The following is a 20491-nucleotide window of genomic DNA, read 5'->3' as shown; positions in this document are numbered from 1 at the left end:
ACTAAAGGGATAATATTTCTGTCATTATATCTCTATTTATGAGAATGAAGTTAATTTTAAAATTTGTATACTTTATTCATAGTTAGGGTTTTCAACAAATGGGTAAAGTTAGTCCCAAGCTAATTTTTATAATAGCTAGATTATTTTAGGAGCACAAGGGTGCCAACAAAACATTTTAGGGCAGAGACGTGAAGCCCTCACCTTTTTCTTGATTCGGTATGCAAATATGTAATAGTTTTAAATTATGTTTAGGTAGTTTATAGTTAGTAGTGAGGTTATTGATAATGTAGGCAGTTTATTAATGTTATAAAATATGAAAATTTAATTATCGAGAAGGAGTATGAAATGTTGAACATAATGTGAAATTTATAGTTTAAGGGTATTATGGTAATACTACAGTATAGATTTTTGAGTTGTAAGTTGTGGGTTAAATATTCATTCTAAGTTATACTGCATAAATTTAATTGTATTTCTCATGTTTAGAAAGTAATGATGTCATTTCTTTGATTTAAGAGGAGCCGTGAATGTGAGTTAACCCACAGACATCGAGTATAATCAAGCTCGAGTGTCATCATTACGAGTAGAATATATTAAACTTATAATTTATATTTTTCTTAATATTCTGAATTTTAATAAAGTAAACCATGTTTACAAGGTAATGTTTGATGATTTGATTAAGTTTTTTGGAAATAGATTTTATTTGCATACTGATGTGTTTCTTAAAAGATATAATAAATGATTTTCTTTATTTATTTTGATTATGTGCATGAGATTAAAGGAATATAGATATGAAGTACAGGTAAAAGTTTGTTTAATTCCTATATTTTGAGGTTCGTACCCGTTTAATTCTTATATTTTTTAAAATACGTCAAGACATCTCTGCCGTTAAACTATTGACACCCTTGTTACTTTTTTTTCATTTTGGTTTTGCTTTTATTGTATTACCTTCTTACAACAATGTTTCTTTTTTTTAAAACATTAATAAAAAGAAAAAATTAAATTACTAATTTAACTCTAAAATATATATATATATATATATATAGAAATGTCCCAGTCAGGAATTTTAAAGTGCGGGAAACCTTTAAAACCGCATGGTTTTAAAGGCTTAAAACTGTAAGCCTTTAAAGCTGTGTGATTTTAAAGCTTTTCCGAATTTTCCCACACTTTAAAATCCCTGACCAGAAAACTACTATATATATATATATTGTGGACTAAGTGCCTGTTTGGTATGACTTATTTAAGAGTCATAAGTGCTTATTTAATCGTATAAGCACTTTTTTAAAATTTTTATGGTGTTTGGTTTTTTTTTTAGTAGAGTTTTTTTAGCTTAAATAAGCTAATTTACCTCTACTAGTAAAAGCCCAAAATTTGAGCTTTTGGGAGTAGAGGTTATAGAGCTTTTCTAAAAATAGATAATATAAAAAATATCACATAGTTTAATGGTTCAAAAGTACTTTTTTTATTGACAACCAAACACCCAATGACTTTTTGTGCAAAAACTCTATTGGTATAAGCTCTACTGTTATAAGCTCTATTTAATAAGCTGTACCAAACGGAGCTTAAAGCTTGTTAAATTACCACTCCTCACACTCTGCAGCAATCCCAGTCATGAATAATTGGGCTAAGGCTAATCCTAATGGGCCGAAACACAGCCAACATGAAAGTATAAAAATTAATTAAATAAGAAAATAAAGCAACCTATTGGGAATTAGTTTTCTTAAGAATTATAATTTTTTTTCGTTTAAACAAATAATTATAAGTGTTGGAAACCAAAAAAGAAAAAAGAAAAAAAGAAAAACGTAAGCCCTCCACGATGTGACACAAGAAAATAATAAACTATTGTCAACCTTTAAAGAATTTGGTATAGCAAGAGAACTCAAAACAAAATACGAACCCTTTTTTTTATGTACGAGAAAGATTACACAACATAACAATTATTACACATTCAGAAATCGGATGTGGATTCGGTGTTGATATAAATTGTGTGCCGAGTTTTTTTTATTTTTTATGATGAATAGTAATTATTAGATAAAAAATAATGCATAATTAAATCTTAAATGTACATTACTATAAATATATGTGTGGCTGAAAATTATAGTATTGCATCCAAATTCTTAAAAGTCACTCATATAATAGTGAGGGATCGTTCGAGGTTGCTCAAAAGTAATTTTTAAAAATTAAAAGTTAATTTTGGTATTTGTTAAATTTTTTAAAATCATTTTTACTAAAATCACCTTATCCTATAATAGATTTAAAAATAAGAATAAAGTAACTTTTGAAATTTTGATTTTAACAATTATTATAATACTTAATATAATTTCATAGATATCCTTATATATATTATAAAGATGGAAATCAAATCATTAACTTTAAAGATATTATTATTATCATCAATTATATTGAGATAACAAAATAAAAATAAAAATAAAAAATATATTTCAATCGTCAATTAGTGTATATACGCAATAAAAATGTATAACTAAAATAAATATTATATATATATATATATATAATAAATGTATGAATGAATTTTATTTAATATGTCTAATTCAGCTTTTTATATTTTTATAGCAGTTTAACAGTAAGATTTACAAAATACAAATGATTGTTTTTAAAACTTACAATACTTTAAAAATAAATTTTATCAAATGTTTAACTAATTTTTTTCGTAATTAATTATTTCTACGGCACATATAACATCAACTATTTTAAAAGTTATAGCATTACTAAATTGGCCCATAATATTAGCCATGACTATAGATGAATAATTTAGTGTTTTGCAAGGATTTTTATTTAGTTAATCATTCAAATTTAAATCTTGAATAAATATAGAGGATAAAAAATTAATTTAAACTTTATCACCCTCAAACTTGTGAGAAAACAATCAAAATACATATTAGGGTCCGTTTGGTACAATTTCTTGAGTAGAGCCTTTAGAAGTAGAGGTATTACAAGTAGAACTTTTTATTAAAAGCTATTGAGTGTTTGGTTGTCAATAAAAAAAGTTCTTTTGAGCTACGAGACAGTTTGATTCCACAATATTAAAAGTGCTTTTGTGGAGTCAAATTACCAAAAAAAAAAAAAAAACTAAGAGAACTTACTTTTAAATCATAAATTTAGACAAATCACAATATTTCTTATCTAATATCTCCATTTTACACAAAAATTTAAAATAAACTTCAATTAAGATTTAAATAAGCCTCATATTAAAACATGTAGTAATAATTCACAATATTTCTTATCTAAGGTTTCTACACAATTCTTTATAAAAGCATATGAGGTAGCATCATCTCATTTCGCTTTTGATTTTTTTCCCCTCTAAAACGGTTTCCAATGTAGACAAAATATTTTTAATATTATTATAAAAAATGAAAAATATTATTATAATAAAAAATAAAAATATAACATTTAGCATATGAACATATTAAATAGACACAATTATAATATGATGAATATCCAGCAAACAAAATAAATAAATAAATAAATAATTCACATAATACATATAATGATTTGCGTGGACCACATGATCACGTGAATACATTAAATCATAGTAAAATAAATTAATATATTAAAAAAATAGTTGGAAAGTAGCTGTAAAGTGAAGAGAATAAACAATTCATTTGATAAAAAAAACATGAGAAAAAAATGGTTATAAAGGAAGAATGAGAAAAATCATACATGCTGCTACTTGGCAAAAAATGACAACAAGTAGAAATATCTTTGTTTTGTAGGGTTTTGTATATACACTAGGGTTTGTTTTTTTTAAAAAAAAATTAGTGAAATGTTATTGAGGTATTTTCGGGATTCTATATATTTAAAAAAAACTCAATAAACTCTATTTGGAGAAGCCTAATTTTTTAGCTTCTCCAAAGAGAAGCAAAATGATTTTTCTAAATCCCAAAAGCTCTATTACAAATATTTTTTTAAAAAGAGCTTTCGTGTTTAAAAAAACTTTTTTTTTCTATTAGAGAAGCCCCACCAAACATACACTTAACAGAAAAAAGTATTTAGGTCTTTTAAATGGAAATGAATAATCTTGGGAGGAATTTACCAATTACTATTGTAAATGCTTATTATTTATTGGACAACCGAACGATCAGGTACCCTGAGGAACTGCACGTAAAGCAGGAGTTTCTCTCTCTCTCACTCAAGTCATTCACCTTTTTCTTAATTATTAATGTAATTTACAAAAATAAAAACTAAAAATAAGAAAGTAATATATTTATGTGTATATATAAATGTCTCTTTGTCCAAACCCATCAACGCAAATTAGAACGCCACTTTCTCTCTTTTCTCTCATTCCTTCTTTTTTTCTTAAATTCCCAAAAAGCCCTCACTTGCACAGAGAGTCTCTCCTCTCTCCGATCCCTCTTCTATTTTGTTTATGAGGTACCCTTTGATCCCTTTCTTCTGTTTCTTTTTTCTTTAATAATTATTATTTGTTTATTATTGTCATTATTATTGATCTTGCTATTGTTCGTAGTTATAGATCTTCGTAGTTATAGATCTTTGTAGTTATAGATCTGTGTACTTGCTACTTGAAAAAGATTAATTTTGTGATTATATAACTATAAAAGGTCAAATTTTGTTAGTATTTTAACGATTTTGCTTCTGGGTATGGTTCAATTTTAGGTTATTTAATCTGATGTTCTTGTTGGGGTTCCTTTATTGTTTCAATAATGATGTTGTTGATTTTGATCTCCAATTTATGATAATATATTTAATTTGTGTATTAATTGGTGGGGTCCTTTTTAGGAGGCTTACTGATTTGCTTGAGAATGAAAATTGATCTTTTACAATTTTGCTTATTTGTTAATTATTCACTGATTAACTTTGATTTTTTCCCTTGAATCCTACAGCTCGAAGGAGAAACCCACTCTTGGGTAAGTTTCTTTAAATTTTTACATTTGTTGTTATACCGGGATTATGCGTTGGAAACATACGGAGAATCTGATTGCTAATTAGAGAGAAAGTCTTAAGTGGGGATGTCTCTATGGACCATGTTTTAAGTTTTCTCACTTATTCCAAACAATCTTATGATTGGTTGATTTTAAAGTGAATGTTTTTGTGTTGAGATTTTATCAAGCAGTCTTATCATAGATCATGTAGTGGGGGCATCCTGATTTAAGACTTTTTCCTGTTTAGATGTTTGTAAATCATCCTGCCTTGAACTTTCTGTAATCTGTTTTACTTTTATTTCTGTGCAGTGGAACGCGGATTAAGCCCCGCAAACGGAATATTGCAGCGCCGCTGGACCCTGCAGCTTTTTCGGATGCAGTGGTCCAGATTTATCTGGATAATGCTGGTGATCTGGTAATCTTTTATTATGAATTTTTGGTTCCTTTAACTAGATTATTTCTGTTTGGTAAGCAAAACGATAAATGAGCCTTTTTTAAAAATTTTTTTAATGCAGGAACTTATTGCCAAGTGCATTGAATCTTCTGACCTTAACTTCTCAAGATACGGTGACACCTTTTTTGAGGCAAGTTTTTTTTTTTTAATTTTCAGTTTTGAGGAAATAAATGAAAATTCGATATTTTTCTGTTAGAATTAAATTGTTGGGATCATTAGCATGATATTAAGAATAGTGAGCTTTGACTATTTTGTACTAAATTATTGAGATCTCAGCAAATAACAATGGATACTTGATCTTGTATGGGTTTTGCTAATATTAAGAACAGTGAGCTTTGACTAGTTTGGACTAGATTCTTGAGATCTCACCGAGCAACAATGGATATTTGATCTCATATGAGTTTTGCTTTATGGCACAGTTGACTCGTTTAGAATTCAGAATTTTAAGTTTCTTTAATTTTATATTAACAGGGGGTATGGTTGCAACTAAGGAAACTGCTTATACTTTTATCTTGAAAATGCACTTGTAACTATGATGTTTCCAAAACCAGTGTTATACTCCTCTTTCTACTCTTGATTCCTTGTCTATACTTTCTATTTTCACTTGCATCATTTGCATAAAGTGTATCCTTTAGACGGAGGTTTCGAAGGTTTATGTTGCTTGTGAACCATCTCAAACGATGTTTCACTGGATTGCATCAGTGTCTTCTTATGAATGTATTAATTTTTTGCTATTTTCTCCCATTAACCTTCTCCGACACATTTATGCCCTTGAAGTTAGGTGGCTTTTGACATTATTGATATCTATTAGTGGTCTAAGTCAATTTCTCATAAATCCTTTTTCTTGATAGGCATAAATCTTTTGACATTAGAATTTTGCTATTTAAATGCAGGTTGTTTTCACAGGAGGCCGTACACAACCTGGAACAACAAAACCTGATGAGGGGGAGCGCCACTCTTACTCCATAATAGACTGTGAGCCTCAGCGTGAAGCCATTTTACCCTCTGTAATCTATATACAGAAGATCCTGAGGCGGAGGCCATTTCTCATAAAGAATCTTGAAAATGTTACTCGAAGATTCATGCAGTCATTGGAGCTTTTTGAGGAGAATGAAAGGAAGAAGCTGGCTATTTTCACAGCACTTGCATTCTCTCAGAAGCTCTCAGGGCTTCCGCCAGAGACTGTCTTCCAGCCACTGCTTAAGGATAATCTTGTTGGAAAGGGGCTAGTTCTTTCATTTATAACAGACTTCTTCAAGGAGTATCTGGTTGATAATAGCCTTGATGATTTAATTGCAATTCTGAAGCGTGGTAAAATGGAGGACAATCTGCTAGACTTCTTTCCATCTTCAAAGCGGTCTGCTGAAGGATTCTCTGAACATTTCACGTGAGTTTTCTGATTCTAGGAAAATCTCCTATTATATTCTTGCCCTTTTAAGCTGCAAACATGTACGTTTAAATGCTGTATATGGTACTTTGCGGCTCTGACAGTTGAAGTTTATTAATACTCTTGCCAGCTAGATTTTAGAGGTGTTGTAGATTCCAATATGGGATGTGATTATTTTTGTATATTTTAATTTTTTTTTTATCATTAGAAAAATTATACTTTGTTGTGTCTAACATTCTTTTTCCATTTTTTCTCTAATTGGTTTTTGGATTATGCTTTTCTCATGATTGTTATTTGTTGTGTTTTTCATTACTAGTGGGAGTAACACAAATTTTGTACCTTCTATGTGTTGGAGGGGAAGATGCAACTCCACCCTAACTGTTTCTACAAGTAATAGGGTGTCACCGTCTGGGTCAGTGTTTTGTAAAACTATTGAAATCAGAAGGTTATGTGTAATGACTGTCTTTTTCTGGGGCATGTTTTTGTGTGAGACATGGACCGTTTTGTGTCATTAGAGTGGATGTTTGGTTTAGTGTCAGGTTGGCACAAGTTGAGATAAATTGGAACCTGACCATTTTTTCTTTCAGATCCTTCCTCAAGTTGAGATCATTTTCTTGCTAAAATGTCAAAGGAAAATACTTATGAAAAATTATAGGTCTTCCTCTCTAAGTGAAATGACGTCAAAACTACATTGAAATTAAGCTATTCACAATTGAGATTGCAACTTAATTCCATTGTCATTTCGCCAGTAATTTGCAATTTAAGTCTCAAAGTTTGTGTAATTTGAAATTTTGGTGTAGAAAGTTTATTCCAATTACTTGATTTTCAAGTAAAAGCAGTGTTTTCTCTTGTTTGTGATGGCAGTGATTATAATGATTGTCTAATAACGGTTTTTCTATTTCAGTAAGGAGGGGCTGATACCCTTGGTTGAGTACAATGAAAAGAAAATATTTGAAGTAAAACTAAAGGATATGAAATCTACTTTGACAACTCAAATAGCAGAGGAGACTGAAATGTCTGAAGTCATAGAATCTGTGAAACAACGGGTTAAAGATGCTAAATTACCTGACATTGAGGTTGTTAGGATACTGTGGGATATCTTGATGGATGCAGTTCAGTGGTCTGGGAAGAACCAGCAGCAGAATGCTAATGCAGCTCTGCGTCAGGTGAGCACTAAATCCGTACTTTGCCTGTGTGCAGCATCACATCAACTATACCTGATTGCTTTTTCATTAATTATTCATGCTGTGGCAAACCAGTGAGCACCTTTTAATGAGATTATGTATGATAATTGCATGGTCTGGTACATCAATAAATTGATACACAATCCCTAACATTTGGATCATGTGCTAATGTTCCGAGTCAAATAAATTTAGCCTGCATGTTTGGCTATGTCTGGCATTACCCATCTTATACATCACAAAAGAGTTAAGTGTCATAGATGATAACGAAAACGGTAGAAGAAGAGCCTTTGGGGTGCAATCCAAGTGCAAAAAGAGCATGCAAGAGAGGCACGTCCTCTAAATAGTTCGTCCGTTCTTGTTTTATTGATGATATATTCTTATCTATAATCCTTTTTTATTCATAAAATTTTGAGAAAATTTATTTCTTTTCCTTGTGGTATGTTCATCATCTATGGAGCGTTTGCATGTACATGTTTGAATTGAGGTGGAATATGGGTTATATAGTTCAGATGTTTGAATGCTTTTCTCTCCAGGTCATGTTTGCCTTTCCTGACGGTATTTGCATTCGCATTATTCTAGGTGCATGCAAGAATAATTATCTTCATCAGTGTTGCAAAAGAATAAAAAATGAAAATTATTCTTTTCATCATATTGAAGAATTGTAGGATAGAGTCCATCTTCTTTCTTTGCTTTGGGCTTCAGTGTCTGAGGAGTTCCAGGTTTCATCTTTTTTCTTCATTCATATGAGTTGGGAGGGGTTTGAAGATATGGTTTTAAAGTTGGATAGCTTTGTGTAGGGGTGGTTGGGTATACTTTATATAGCACTAAAAGCTTATCTTTTTTGCTTGTATAGTGGACAACTGGTCCACATGCTATTTTGATTTATCTCCATTAATACACTTTCGAGTTTCATATTTTTAAACAAAAAAATTCTTTTTCATCATATGTTTATATCCCATCGTTTTGTATTACATTTTACTTGAAATTGCAAAGCTATAGCAGATGTTTCTTATATATGTTCAATTGTTTGTATCCTGGCATGTGCTGAGATGTTTAACTGCTAGCTACACGTCAAGTAGTTGGTCATCTCATTTTAAAATACAATATTGGATTTAAAATATTGACAGTAGTTCTTGTCATTGTTGCCATTATTGTTTCTATACAGGTAAAAACCTGGGCACAACTGTTAAATACCTTCTGCACCAATGCGAAACTTGAGCTGGAGCTGATGTACAAAGTTCAGATGCAGTGCTACGAGGATGCTAAGCTGATGAAGCTATTTCCTGAGATTGTTAGGTCTCTCTATGATCAGGATGTGCTTGCGGAAGATACAATCCTTTACTGGTTCCGCAAGGGAACAAACCCCAAGGGCAGGTGTGCAATATTAATTTTCTTAACCTTTCAAAATATTAAAAATCCATTGTTTTTGGAAACTGATCTCATTAATCCTGAGTAATATAGTCTTCTTTGTGTTTGAAGTTCAAGTACTGTAACAAAAATACCAGATTTAGTAACCAATGGTATTGCTGTTGTCAGTGAAGTGGGTTTGGTTTTGTTTCGATGCTTTTGAATTTTCTGTCCTCTATTCCTTTTTGCAACAAAAATGTTACTATTTTTCTTCCTTTATTTGTCTTTTCTGAATGAAAATTCAAAATGAATGATTCTTTAATAATGGAATTTATAATTATCGAATGAATGCCTTGCCATGTGATTTTTCGACTCTTGTTTCCTTAAATGTAGATTTTTCTTCCTAAATTTCTCTTGTTTTTCCAAGAAGCCTCTTGACTTAAAATAATGTTTCATAATTTTCTGCAGGCAAACCTTTGTGAAGGCTCTGGAGCCATTTGTGAAATGGCTGGAAGAAGCAGAAGAGGAGGAGTAAAAGCCTGCAGCTAATGATATTTGAATTTTACACTAGTTCTGTGTTTTGTATTAGCTATTTGTTCCTGTGAGTTATCAACTCCATAAGTTCCCAGATCCTTAAGACAATATGTGTGCATGTTAGATGACACAATCAAACCAATATGGTCGTCATTTACTATTTCAATAATCATCATCACTTTGTACTCTTTTTTCTTCTAAATGCATATGCGGACAGCATACCTCATTCAGTATGCATGCATGTGTTTTGCTTTTTATATTTGTTCCAAGTTTTAGTTTGGCAACTTGTGCGATTTAAACCCGGTCGCCTGAATTGGTTTTTGTTATCTGTTGCTGATTGTCATCTGAAGTTGATTGTTTGCTTGTTCATGCTAGCTTACTCAAAATGCTTCATAAACTTTCACACACGATTTGTTATTTGTATGAAGTTACAACTCAACGAAACGATGTTGAAGGCACAGAAATCCCATTGAATTTGATGCCAGAAGAGTTGGTTATACCCCTTTGAAGGGTAGAGTTTTCTTTAACAATGCATATTCCACTTGAACTTAAATTCCACTTGAATATAAATTCAACTTTGTAGTTCACATTCTTGATATTTATAGCCCATCTTGTATGGTATTTCCTTTGTCAAAGTCCTCATTTTGAATTCTCTTTTTATTCATTGGCATATTCGTTTCTTTGAATGCTCTTGAACCCTTGAACCGTCTTAACATGGTTAGAAGTTGCTCCTTGCTCTTTTGGTTTTGGATGCGAAATGTTACAAAATTCACTTGTCTAGAGAAGTGAAGCAAAATATTAAACGATGTAATACTCAAATCCTTTTTACTGGTATCTTCAAGATAATGAGGAGAAATTATTTATTTCCACCTTTTTTAAGGAAATTATTTATTTTGAACCTTGGAAGAAGCTAGAATGATTTTTGATTCACATAATAATAAAGTTAGGTCAATTGCTATGAAAAATTACTCCCAATCTACCCTGTTTACCCTATCCAAATTTACTAACATTTTTTGAAGAGCAATAATAGAGCCACAAATTTTTGTACAAATTGATGTGTCATGATAAAATTGATTGAATTAAATATCACTTGGCCCACATAATTTATTTATATTATTGTATATTTTCATTCAACTAATGAATTGATGCCACATCAGTTTATACAAGAATTTGTGGTTGTATCATCACTCTTTTTTTAAAGTCTTGTCTCTCTCTCTCAACCAATAAAATAATTGTCCACAAAAAAGGAAAAAATCTATATGACTTTATTTAAAATTAGAGTCTTGAATACTCTTAGGGCATTATTCTTTTTCCATTTACTCTTTATCATGTGTATACTTCAACCAATTATGATAATATGTATTGTGTATACATGTGACAAGATTTACTCTTTATTATGTGTATACTCCAACTAATCATGATAATATGTAATATATATACACACGTGACAAGTAATAAGTGGATAAGAAAGGCCATATTATTCAGAAATCATTTGGCTGAATAATGGTTAACTTCTTTTTCTAAAATAATTTTCTAATATATAGATCTTGCTAACTTACATCATTGCTATTTTACAGTAAATTTAAATATAATTGTGTTGAGACCTCTCCTGTTTCATGGCCTATCTTATTCTTGAGTTAGATGATTGATTTTAGATTAGGTTGATTGTAAGGCTATATTTAGAATTAAAGTTGGATAGTTATATCTTTTAAATTATAACACTAAAATATTTAATAAATGCTAACGGTTTAATCTTAAAAGTTGTATTTGTATCATAAAAAATCTATAATATTTATATAATTTTTGTTAAAAAAATTATTTCAAAATTATATTTATAATTACAATTTTTTCCCTACTTTAGCATCTGCCAATAAGAAAGCACCACGTAGCTGACAGGTCCAGCAAAGTACGTAATCCGAATCCACAGTCCACTTCACTCGGATTTTATGCAGAGTCACACAGAAGAGAGAAAAATCAGAGTGATCGGTTTCCTCAAAATCTAAAAGATCAAAAGGGCAAAAAAGAAATGGCACCCTCTCTAGTAGCCAATTCCGCTCCGGTATTCTGCAAATTCAGCCGCGCAGAAGACGCTGCGTACATCCGACGCGCCGCCGATATAGCTGACAAGTCTGCTGGTTTCACATCCCCGCACCCGAATTTCGGCTGCTTGATTGCCACCTCAACCGGGAAGGTTGCAGGAGAGGGCTACTTGTACGCGCAGGGTACCAAACCCGCGGAGGTGCAGGCAGTGGAAGCCGGCGGCTCTTTTTGCAGAGGCGCCACCGCGTATCTGAACATGGAGCCCGGTGATTGCCACGGTGACCACACTGCTGTTTCTGCTCTTGTTCAGGTTTGCGCATTGCTTCAATTTTATTTTCATTTTTATTTTTTTATTGTGCTATTATTGTTTTATTAGTCATTAAATTAGTCTTCAATATTAGCAGAAAAAACTTTTATGGCACGTTATGTGATATTCATCAATTCGAGATGAGAATGGAGCAATGAACTATTCTGAAACTCCATGAAATACACTGTTCAATTGATTAGTGTAGCTTAACTTCGTATTCATGACGTGTAATTAAAATGAATAATGTCTTTAAAATGAATGGACATGTAATGACTGTAGCATACATATTTCCCCTAAATATTGTTGGATGTTACTCGTTCTTACCTTGGATGGGAAAAAAAGGAAGAGTTTTTTAGGCAATTATCATATCATCAATGTATTTTTTCTTTAAGGATTGTGAATTATTGGCCTGGATTTTACCAAGTATCTGAGCCTCCGTATTATTAAGAAAAAATATATACAATTATGATCCTAGGAAAGGAGTGTTTTATAGTCTTTTGTCTATTTTGGAAGAGGACTGGTTTTAGTAACTAAGGATTGTCAATTATGGGTATGTATTTGGCAAAATATCCAAGAAAATAAATAAATAAGTATATACACACAAAATTTTGATCTTGGGAAGGATTTTTCTAGTTTTTCTTTCTTGCACTTCTATAAGTTTCTAATTGTTATGCTTCAATGATCTGTTGATATAATCGTTTTGTAGACTAGGCAGGAATTACAAGAGTTGTTGTTGGAATCAGGAATCCTTTGCAGCATCTTAGAGGCCAAGCTGTACGTGCATTAAGAAGTCAAGGGCTGCAGGTTCATGTTCTTGGAGAGGATTTACAAAGTAAAATTATTGAGGTATAGTGCGTAATTGCTCTTGCTGGCTTGAGCTCTTAGGTCTTATAGATATCAATTTCTAATGTGATTTTTAAGTTTACTAATTTTTCTTATGCCACCACCTTATGGTTAATTTATCAACTTGCAAAACTCCTTGTTTGCGGCAAAATCATAATTGGTAATCATAATTGGTATCATGTGCTATTTTTATTCTTTTAACGTTCATAATGATTTTCCCTAGGAAGCTCGAAAATCTTGCCTCCTTGTCAATGCTCCTTTGATTCATCGAGCTACTTCTCGAGTTCCCTTTTCTGTTTTCAAGTATGCTATGACCCTTGATGGTGAGTTTTATGAATTTAATTGAACTTTTTACTCAATTTTTAGGCTTTATATATATAATAGATCTTTAAAGTCATCCTCCCTGGTGTACTTTCCTGGATGCTAACAGGAAAAATTGCTGCAAGTAGTGGACATGCAGCGTGGATAAGTAGCAAAACGTCTAGAGACCGAGTTTTTGATTTGCGGGGTAGAAGTGATGCAGTTGTAGTTGGGGGAAATACAGTTCGCAGGGATAGTAAGTATCATCTTTGTGACTACTTTAACAAATTATCACAATTACCAATATGTGTACTTTTTCTTGATCTTATTGTCATATTCAGGCAATGCAATTATAGTTAGGGAAAAATACTGTCTGCAGCAACAATACGAATCATTTCTGTGACTAATGTTATTACAATTATCAATCTGTTCTTCTTGTTATTCAACTTATCACCATCAACAGCAAGTATGATGTGATTGTTTCTTTTCTTCTCTCCTCAATTTTGGTAGATCCACGGCTAACTGCAAGACATGGAGGTGGGCATACGCCCATGAGAATTGTATTGACACAAACTCTCAACCTTCCCGAGGAAGCAAACCTTTGGGATGTTTCTGATGCACCTACCATTGTTGTAACACAACGGGGAGCTAGGAGGAAGTTCCAAAAATATCTTGCATCTAGAGGAGTTGAAGTAGTGGAGTTTGACATCTTAAACTCTAGAGATGTTATGGAATATTTTCACGACCGGGGCTATCTTTCTATTTTGTGGGAGTGCGGAGGAACATTAGCAGCATCTGCTATCTCATCTGGTTTAATTCACAAGGTCTTCTGTAAATACTCTCAAGTTTATATCACTTTTAGATCACTATTTGGCTTTTTATTACTTAAAAATGAGAGTATAGGATGTTGTCATTCTCTTGGCGGACCAACGGAATAAAAAGAAAGTGTTGGATTTGTCCTTTTTTAAAAAATTTTTTTTAGAGGGATTAGTTTAGCTAATGCATTTAGCTCATTGCATACTCTGCAACTCTGTATGCTATGATGTATTGGCTATATTTTCTTTTCTAGATCATTTAAAAATGTATTACCTTGTGCCACCAGCCACTAAGGGCTAACTTCTGATTACTCACTTTTTTTAAGAAGGGGGAAAAAAATCCCTATGAATCTGTGTGGCATAATTCATTTGGGCTTTGATATCTTAAAAGGACAAGAAAAAGATGGTTTAGTTGTCTTTAACATGGTTTTCTAAGGGGGTAAAATTTGCCATTTCATCTATTCTCTGAATCTGATCTTTATAGTTTAAAAGCACTTATCATAACTTTAATTTTTGAATTTATATTTCCATCTTTGTTTATTTGCATTTTTTTGGGATGAAATTCTGACTAAATTTGGTTAAATTTTAAGGTTTTTCAATTATTGAAGTTTATATGATGTAGGTTTTTGCTTTTGTTGCCCCTAAAATTATTGGAGGAAAGAATGCACCAACTCCTGTGAGTGAACTGGGGATGGTTGAAATGTCACAGGCACTAGATTTGATTGACATTTGCTATGAGCAGGTTGGTGGTAATTGTTGTTTTGCTTTTAATGATGTAATCTTTTTTTTTAATTATAGCTCTTGTTGACATGTTATGGTACTGTGGTAGAAAGAGTGATAAATATATTCTATTATGACAATAATATAATAAGCTACTAAGTTTTGTCCAAGAATGTTGCCCACTCTAGGGATGTCTGGGGACCTTGAATTAATGTATGGAACATGCAGATCTGACAAAATTAGTTGCCGCTGCTGTATATATGGCAGTGTATTCACTTCTAGATCACAGTGCATTAAAGCTTTATGGTTCAGTGCAGCATTGACAACCCATTTATCAAGGTCTAGTCTCCTATAAAGGGTTTACAATGTAGCTTAGTTTGATTAGTCTTTCCTAAGTGAACAAGATTTGGCTACGTTGATGGAGTTTGTGTCTTTCAAGCTTCAGTTTTCACTTGATATGGTGATTCAAAGTACTTGAACTTGACACAACTCAAATCTCTGTGTTTTGCCTCATGGGACATGGCAATACAAATGTGGATCTAACATCTGCCATAACTACCTTTTGAAACAGTATTCTGCTGCATTTGTCGGAAATATGGTGCACCACGACTATCAGCTTAAGCTTTTGGTCTAGTGGCAAGCACCTAATCCTAGCAACCCATGTTCTTGTCTCGGCGGCTCCTTGCAATGGATATTTACCATGGAAGGTTATGGGACCTGAGTGAGGCCTCTTTTGGGCTGACCCATGGACAGTTATGGTGCCTGAGGGGGTTCCATTGCAGGTAACATGGGCTGCCGAGGATGTTGGCCTGGAAGTATGGTGGTCACCTAGAAAGGAAATATGGTGCACCACATGACTATTAGCTTAAGCTTTTGCTCTTGTGGCCAGCACCTGGTCCTAACAGACCCCAGTCCTTTGGTAAACACAGCTGGTCTGTTCATTAATGGTGTGTTTACTTATGAGATTGGGAAATCGGTCTAGAATGAGAATAATTGACGGTTTTGACTCATAAAAATAAAAGGGAGAATGGGGATGAAACATGTGGTCTACATGTTTTTGGAATTAAGGAATGGAAACTGGATTCCCATGGGCGGTTGGAAATCAAGTCCTCATTCCTTGAACTCACCATTTTACCCCACTCAAATTTGACAATTTCACTTTTGTCCTCAATAAAAAATATTATTATATTATTATTTTATTGTTATAGTCATTGTTCTTATTCTTGTCATTGTTGTTAATAATAATAATATTGTAATAAACAATAATAAAGAAAATAATAATAATAAATTTAACAATCATCGTCATCGTCATCCACCTCCACTATCATTGGTTTTACTGTTTAGGGGTTCATTTTCTATTGGCTTGTCTTGAACTCTTTCATTTTAGTTTTTTTGAGGGTCTAGGTAAATAAGGATTTTTTTAGGAATTTAGTATTCATTTGATGACATTTTGTGTTTTGTGAAACGTTTTGTAAAAACTATTTCGTAAAATTGAAATGTATCAAAAAGAAAGAAAAGGCAAATTTGGTTTTAACTTTTCAAGATTTGAGAGTATTTATATTCTGAGAACAGCATTTTTAGAGCAAAAAACAGTGTAAACACATTTGATACTAGTATTCTATTGTGGACTGTGCAAATTCTGTAAAGAAATGTAGGCATAAAATCTCTTCTGACCATTGTTTTAGTTTAACACTGCTTTGGGTAGACGACTTTTGTGTTCTGAAATACTTCTATTCAAATACATTTCTGAACATTACTTCTCTGTTTGTAAATTAAAAAGCAGGTTTTGAAAATCGTAATGATCAGATAGTATCGATTCCTCAGTGGGAGACAGTTTCTGATAAATAAAACTGTAAATTTGTTGGGTTTGCTCCTTTGATATTCTTTCACTAGCCTATTAGGTTTTAAACCCTAGGCTTGTTAGTTGTGTTTTGAAACTTCAGTTGCTGTAAATTGTATGCTGGTTTGGTTTTGTTCCAAGTTTCACTAGGGTCCAATTATTTTCTTTGACCATTGGTTTCGTGCCCTAGGCTAAGCAAATGCTAATTGTTTTCATATAATTTTTGTTGGTTGGATACACGTAAGAACTTCAAGAGATGTGGATAACAATTTCAAATAAATCTCCTTTTTCATTATTTTAGGAAGATCCCTGATCATTTATATGGTGGCAAATTTCAGGTTGGACCTGATATGCTCATCAGTGGATTTCTTCAGCCCATCCCTGACCTGATGCCTGTTATTCCATCAGAGGATGAAACTTTTGCAATTGATCCTACTGTCACTCCTTATGAACCAAGCATCATATATTTCTACAAGACATGGGACCCTTATGGTGCCTTTTCAAATTTTTCTCCTCATCCAATCCAAATGCCAGATGTTAATGGTGATTATGTAACTTGGTCAAGTGTGGAGCATTACTACCAGGTAGTTCGCATTTTTTATTTTTCCATATTTCATCTTGGAAATTTCATTGGAAAATCTGCCGATATCGAGTCAAAAATCTCCTGAACTTTTAGGCACACAAGTTTACTGGAGTGAATGATCCTGCCGCACAAGATTTTGTTGAAAAGATAAAAACTGCAAAAAGTCCAGAGGAAGCAGCACGATTAGGCAGGTCCATGCAGAGGCAACATCCTGATTGGGTATGGCCATTTCTACTTCTCCTTAGTTTATCATGGGTAATTAATTGTGATTAATTTTCTTTCCATCAAATTGGTATGCATTGAATCTGCATCAGATTTTAGTATGTTTCCTAGTTGTCTTGTTCAAGATTTCTTTTTCCCTTGAATCTTTGTTAAGTCATTTTCTCAGGGGTAAGGCCTTCCTGATTTTTATCTTTTCCTTTAGTTAATTCCCCTCATTTTCTCCATGTTTCAATTAAAAAAAAGAATAAAATAAAATTCTGTGGGTCAACTTGGATTGAAGCATTTATGGATGCATTCAACTTATTAGCATAATTGAAGACGTCCAGATTCTAGGTTCTTTCACAATTGTTTTAGGCAACTGGAGATTATTGTCCTGTCAAAAATGGCTGTTGAATGTCTAATCTTGGATTGCATCTTGCTTGTTATTTTTGAATTGCATTTTTCTTTTTAATTTGTCATTATTTTTTCTGTTCCTTTAGTAGATCTTTTCATGTTCCTTACATTAATGTATCACAGCCCTCGTGTCAGTCTACTGTCCTTTTGTTGTTTTCACTTGGAAACTGTTCTTTATCAATACACTAATGTTTAATATTGTTTATGCGTTGGACTCCTCTTATTTGGGGTTTCTTCATATTGCTACTATTCAATTAAAACTTTTCTTCAACGTTGTTCAGTGAATATGATGGCTAGGTGAATTTACACTACTTTGTTAATATATGATAATTTAAGGAATGCATTATGTCTTGAGTATCGGTGGCAAACAAATATTTGACAACATAAAGTTTTACTCTGTTATCAGTTGCTGATATGAATCCCCCTATCCCAAATGATCATTTTGATTGGAGTGTTACCTTAAATTTTAGGAATCATTCCTGACATGAACAATAGAACAAAATACTGGCATATAATTAAAATTATGGTTAGAGAAAACCAAGTTTGTTCATCCCTTACTTTCTCTGATGACAAGAATTAATGATTTTCCAGAAGATAAATGCAAAAAGAGGAAGCGATTGGAATTTTTAGTCATTTTTCTTTTATTACTGTTATTTTTGACTTTTGGATATGAATTTCTTTCGCAATATTTATAAGGTGTTCCTCAACGTTACTCCTGCAGTCCACGTATGTCTATTACATTCTATCTCAATTATTTAAGAACCATACCTCTGCTATACTACATGTCAACCTATTGGCATATTTCCATTTCCATTTAACCTAGAATAATTTATCAATTTGTAACATCCCACGTTGCTAGCCGAGCAGGCATAAGTTTTAAGCTGTGCATTCTCCTAAGTAGATGCATCTTGGTTGTAACAAAATGACGGGCCATGTCCCAAAACGGATAGTATTTACTTGGTTGTTGGGCCCGGGCTGTTAATTGTGCATGCATTTCCTGTAATTCTCGTCTTTTACATGCAATAGTACCATGTGGACATCAAATTCTTCTGGATATCTAGTTGAATATCTTACTTCTTCCTTGCAATTTGTTGTGAATTAATGCTCGGTGTTTGAATGCAGGTCAGAAGTGATTGGGAGAGTGTGAAAATTGATATAATGTATAGAGCATTAAAATGCAAGTTCTCCATTTATCCTCATTTGAACTCTATGCTGCTCTCCACTTCTGGTTCTGTTCTTGTTGAAGCTTCACCACATGATCTTTTTTGGGGTGGAGGCCGCGAAGGAGAGGGCCTAAATTATCTTGGCAGGCTGCTGATGCAGTTGAGATCAGAATTTCTTGGTGAATCTCCTACATCAATTTAAAAGACTTTCTCAGCTCTACGAATGGAGGAGAAAATTGATGAAATTTGATAATGATAAGTTAATGGGCACTTAATATTTCATATTCTTTTTTTCTTTTGTATAAAACTCTGTTATGTCAACATTGTACTACAAAAATAATGATAAATTCATTTGTAACATAAATCTTTACAATTATTTTTTTGGCATTCTCGGCTACCTAAAAAGATGAACTCTTGTAATTTTGAATAGTTAATTTGGTATACTGATTTGAAAGTTTAATCGCTGACCTTGCAAACATGTCAAGTTTTTATAGCTTTTTCTATGACATTGGAGTTGCAGTTCCTAATCTGTTATGTTTGCTAAAATGGCTTGTTTGTGGAGTTATAATTAGTTCTGATTTTGACAGAGTATGCTGTTGTGATGCATGACAAATTAGAGCTACTAGCCTTCCAGGTATTCTAGCCTTGAGAACTAAACTGGCTTGACTAGCTATCTGAGGATAATTCCAATGAATAAAAGTGCTGTAAGATGAATAGCCAGTTACCAGGGTGATTTTATGCTAGTTTATGAAAGTTGAATCATATGCAGTACATTTGAAGTTAGGAAGTTAATTAATTTAGTTTCTCCCAACTCATTTGGAAGCTTTTTTGGAACTTTAGTAGTTGACTATTGAGGGAATATATTTTTTTTTTAATATAATGGAATTGAGCCTATAGTTCAAGACAGACTAAGTTTATAACGCTTTCATAATTTCATTCTGGCCTTTCTATTGTTGCCAACGGAAGCATTAGTCAAGATTAATTAAAGCACTTCTCATTTCCTTTTATTTATTTATTTATTTTTAATTGTGATGATAGGATCCATTGTACTCTAGAGTCTAGATCTTGTTTTGGATCAGTCTATTACGGTACAACTTGAATCCGTGCCTTGCTCGGTACAACTTGGATCCTTGATGCGCACGACACATTTGAGGAGATTTGAATTTTTGACCTTGTGTGAGGGAAGAGGGGTCAGAACCAGTTAGGAACTGCTTTTTGAGGGTCAACTAGTTTGACATGCCTTAAAATACAAAGTGCTCGCTTATGTTCTAATGAGAACTGCTCTAACATCAGGGGCTCTGTTTGAGCCTTTAGCAGTTACTTTACTAGACTTAGAGACACACATTAGGAAAAAGAATTATTGGAATGCCCCAAGAGTGTTGCTCTAGCATGCGGCATTGTTCATGCGAGGATGATCTATGGTTTTGATGCCCACATCAACCATTTTGTGTGCGCGCGTAC

At 32.6% G+C, this 20491-nt stretch overlaps 2 protein-coding genes across 2 annotated transcripts; both read left to right on the top strand.

The window, feature by feature from the left end:
• The first annotated feature begins 4228 nt into the window (after positions 1–4228).
• On the top strand, positions 4229–9993 carry LOC102625173 (uncharacterized). The gene is made up of 8 exons (XM_006480372.4): positions 4229–4389; positions 4860–4883; positions 5208–5313; positions 5414–5482; positions 6246–6739; positions 7644–7905; positions 9089–9297; positions 9739–9993. The coding sequence occupies exons 1-8, from the start codon at positions 4385–4387 to the stop codon at positions 9803–9805; spliced, it is 1236 nt and encodes a 411-aa protein (XP_006480435.1). The 5' UTR covers positions 4229–4384; the 3' UTR covers positions 9806–9993.
• Positions 9994–11746: 1753 nt separating this feature from the next.
• Positions 11747–19508, top strand: LOC102625459 (riboflavin biosynthesis protein PYRR, chloroplastic). The gene is made up of 9 exons (XM_006480373.3): positions 11747–12154; positions 12863–12997; positions 13218–13317; positions 13425–13550; positions 13805–14118; positions 14732–14851; positions 17008–17253; positions 17346–17471; positions 18990–19508. The coding sequence occupies exons 1-9, from the start codon at positions 11831–11833 to the stop codon at positions 19230–19232; spliced, it is 1734 nt and encodes a 577-aa protein (XP_006480436.1). The 5' UTR covers positions 11747–11830; the 3' UTR covers positions 19233–19508.
• The last annotated feature ends 983 nt before the right edge of the window (positions 19509–20491 follow it).

The sequence above is a fragment of the Citrus sinensis genome, chromosome 6, assembly GCF_022201045.2.
Source record: "Citrus sinensis cultivar Valencia sweet orange chromosome 6, DVS_A1.0, whole genome shotgun sequence".
NCBI classification, from domain to species: Eukaryota; Viridiplantae; Streptophyta; class Magnoliopsida; order Sapindales; family Rutaceae; genus Citrus; species Citrus sinensis.
Note: the sequence above shows the minus strand (reverse complement) of the source record. Positions and strands in the feature narration are given on the sequence as shown.

Excerpts from the sequence above, each read along its gene's own strand:
- LOC102625173 (XM_006480372.4), top strand. Across the intron at positions 5,314-5,413 it reads TGGATAATGCTGGTGATCTG|GAACTTATTGCCAAGTGCAT; the intron begins GTAATCTTTTAT and ends TTTTTAATGCAG. Across the intron at positions 5,483-6,245 it reads ACGGTGACACCTTTTTTGAG|GTTGTTTTCACAGGAGGCCG; the intron begins GCAAGTTTTTTT and ends ATTTAAATGCAG.
- LOC102625459 (XM_006480373.3), top strand. The coding sequence starts at position 11,831 with ATGGCACCCTCTCTAGTAGCCAATTCCGCTCCGGTATTCTGCAAATTC. Across the intron at positions 14,119-14,731 it reads CATCTGGTTTAATTCACAAG|GTTTTTGCTTTTGTTGCCCC; the intron begins GTCTTCTGTAAA and ends TATATGATGTAG. Across the intron at positions 17,254-17,345 it reads GTGTGGAGCATTACTACCAG|GCACACAAGTTTACTGGAGT; the intron begins GTAGTTCGCATT and ends CTGAACTTTTAG.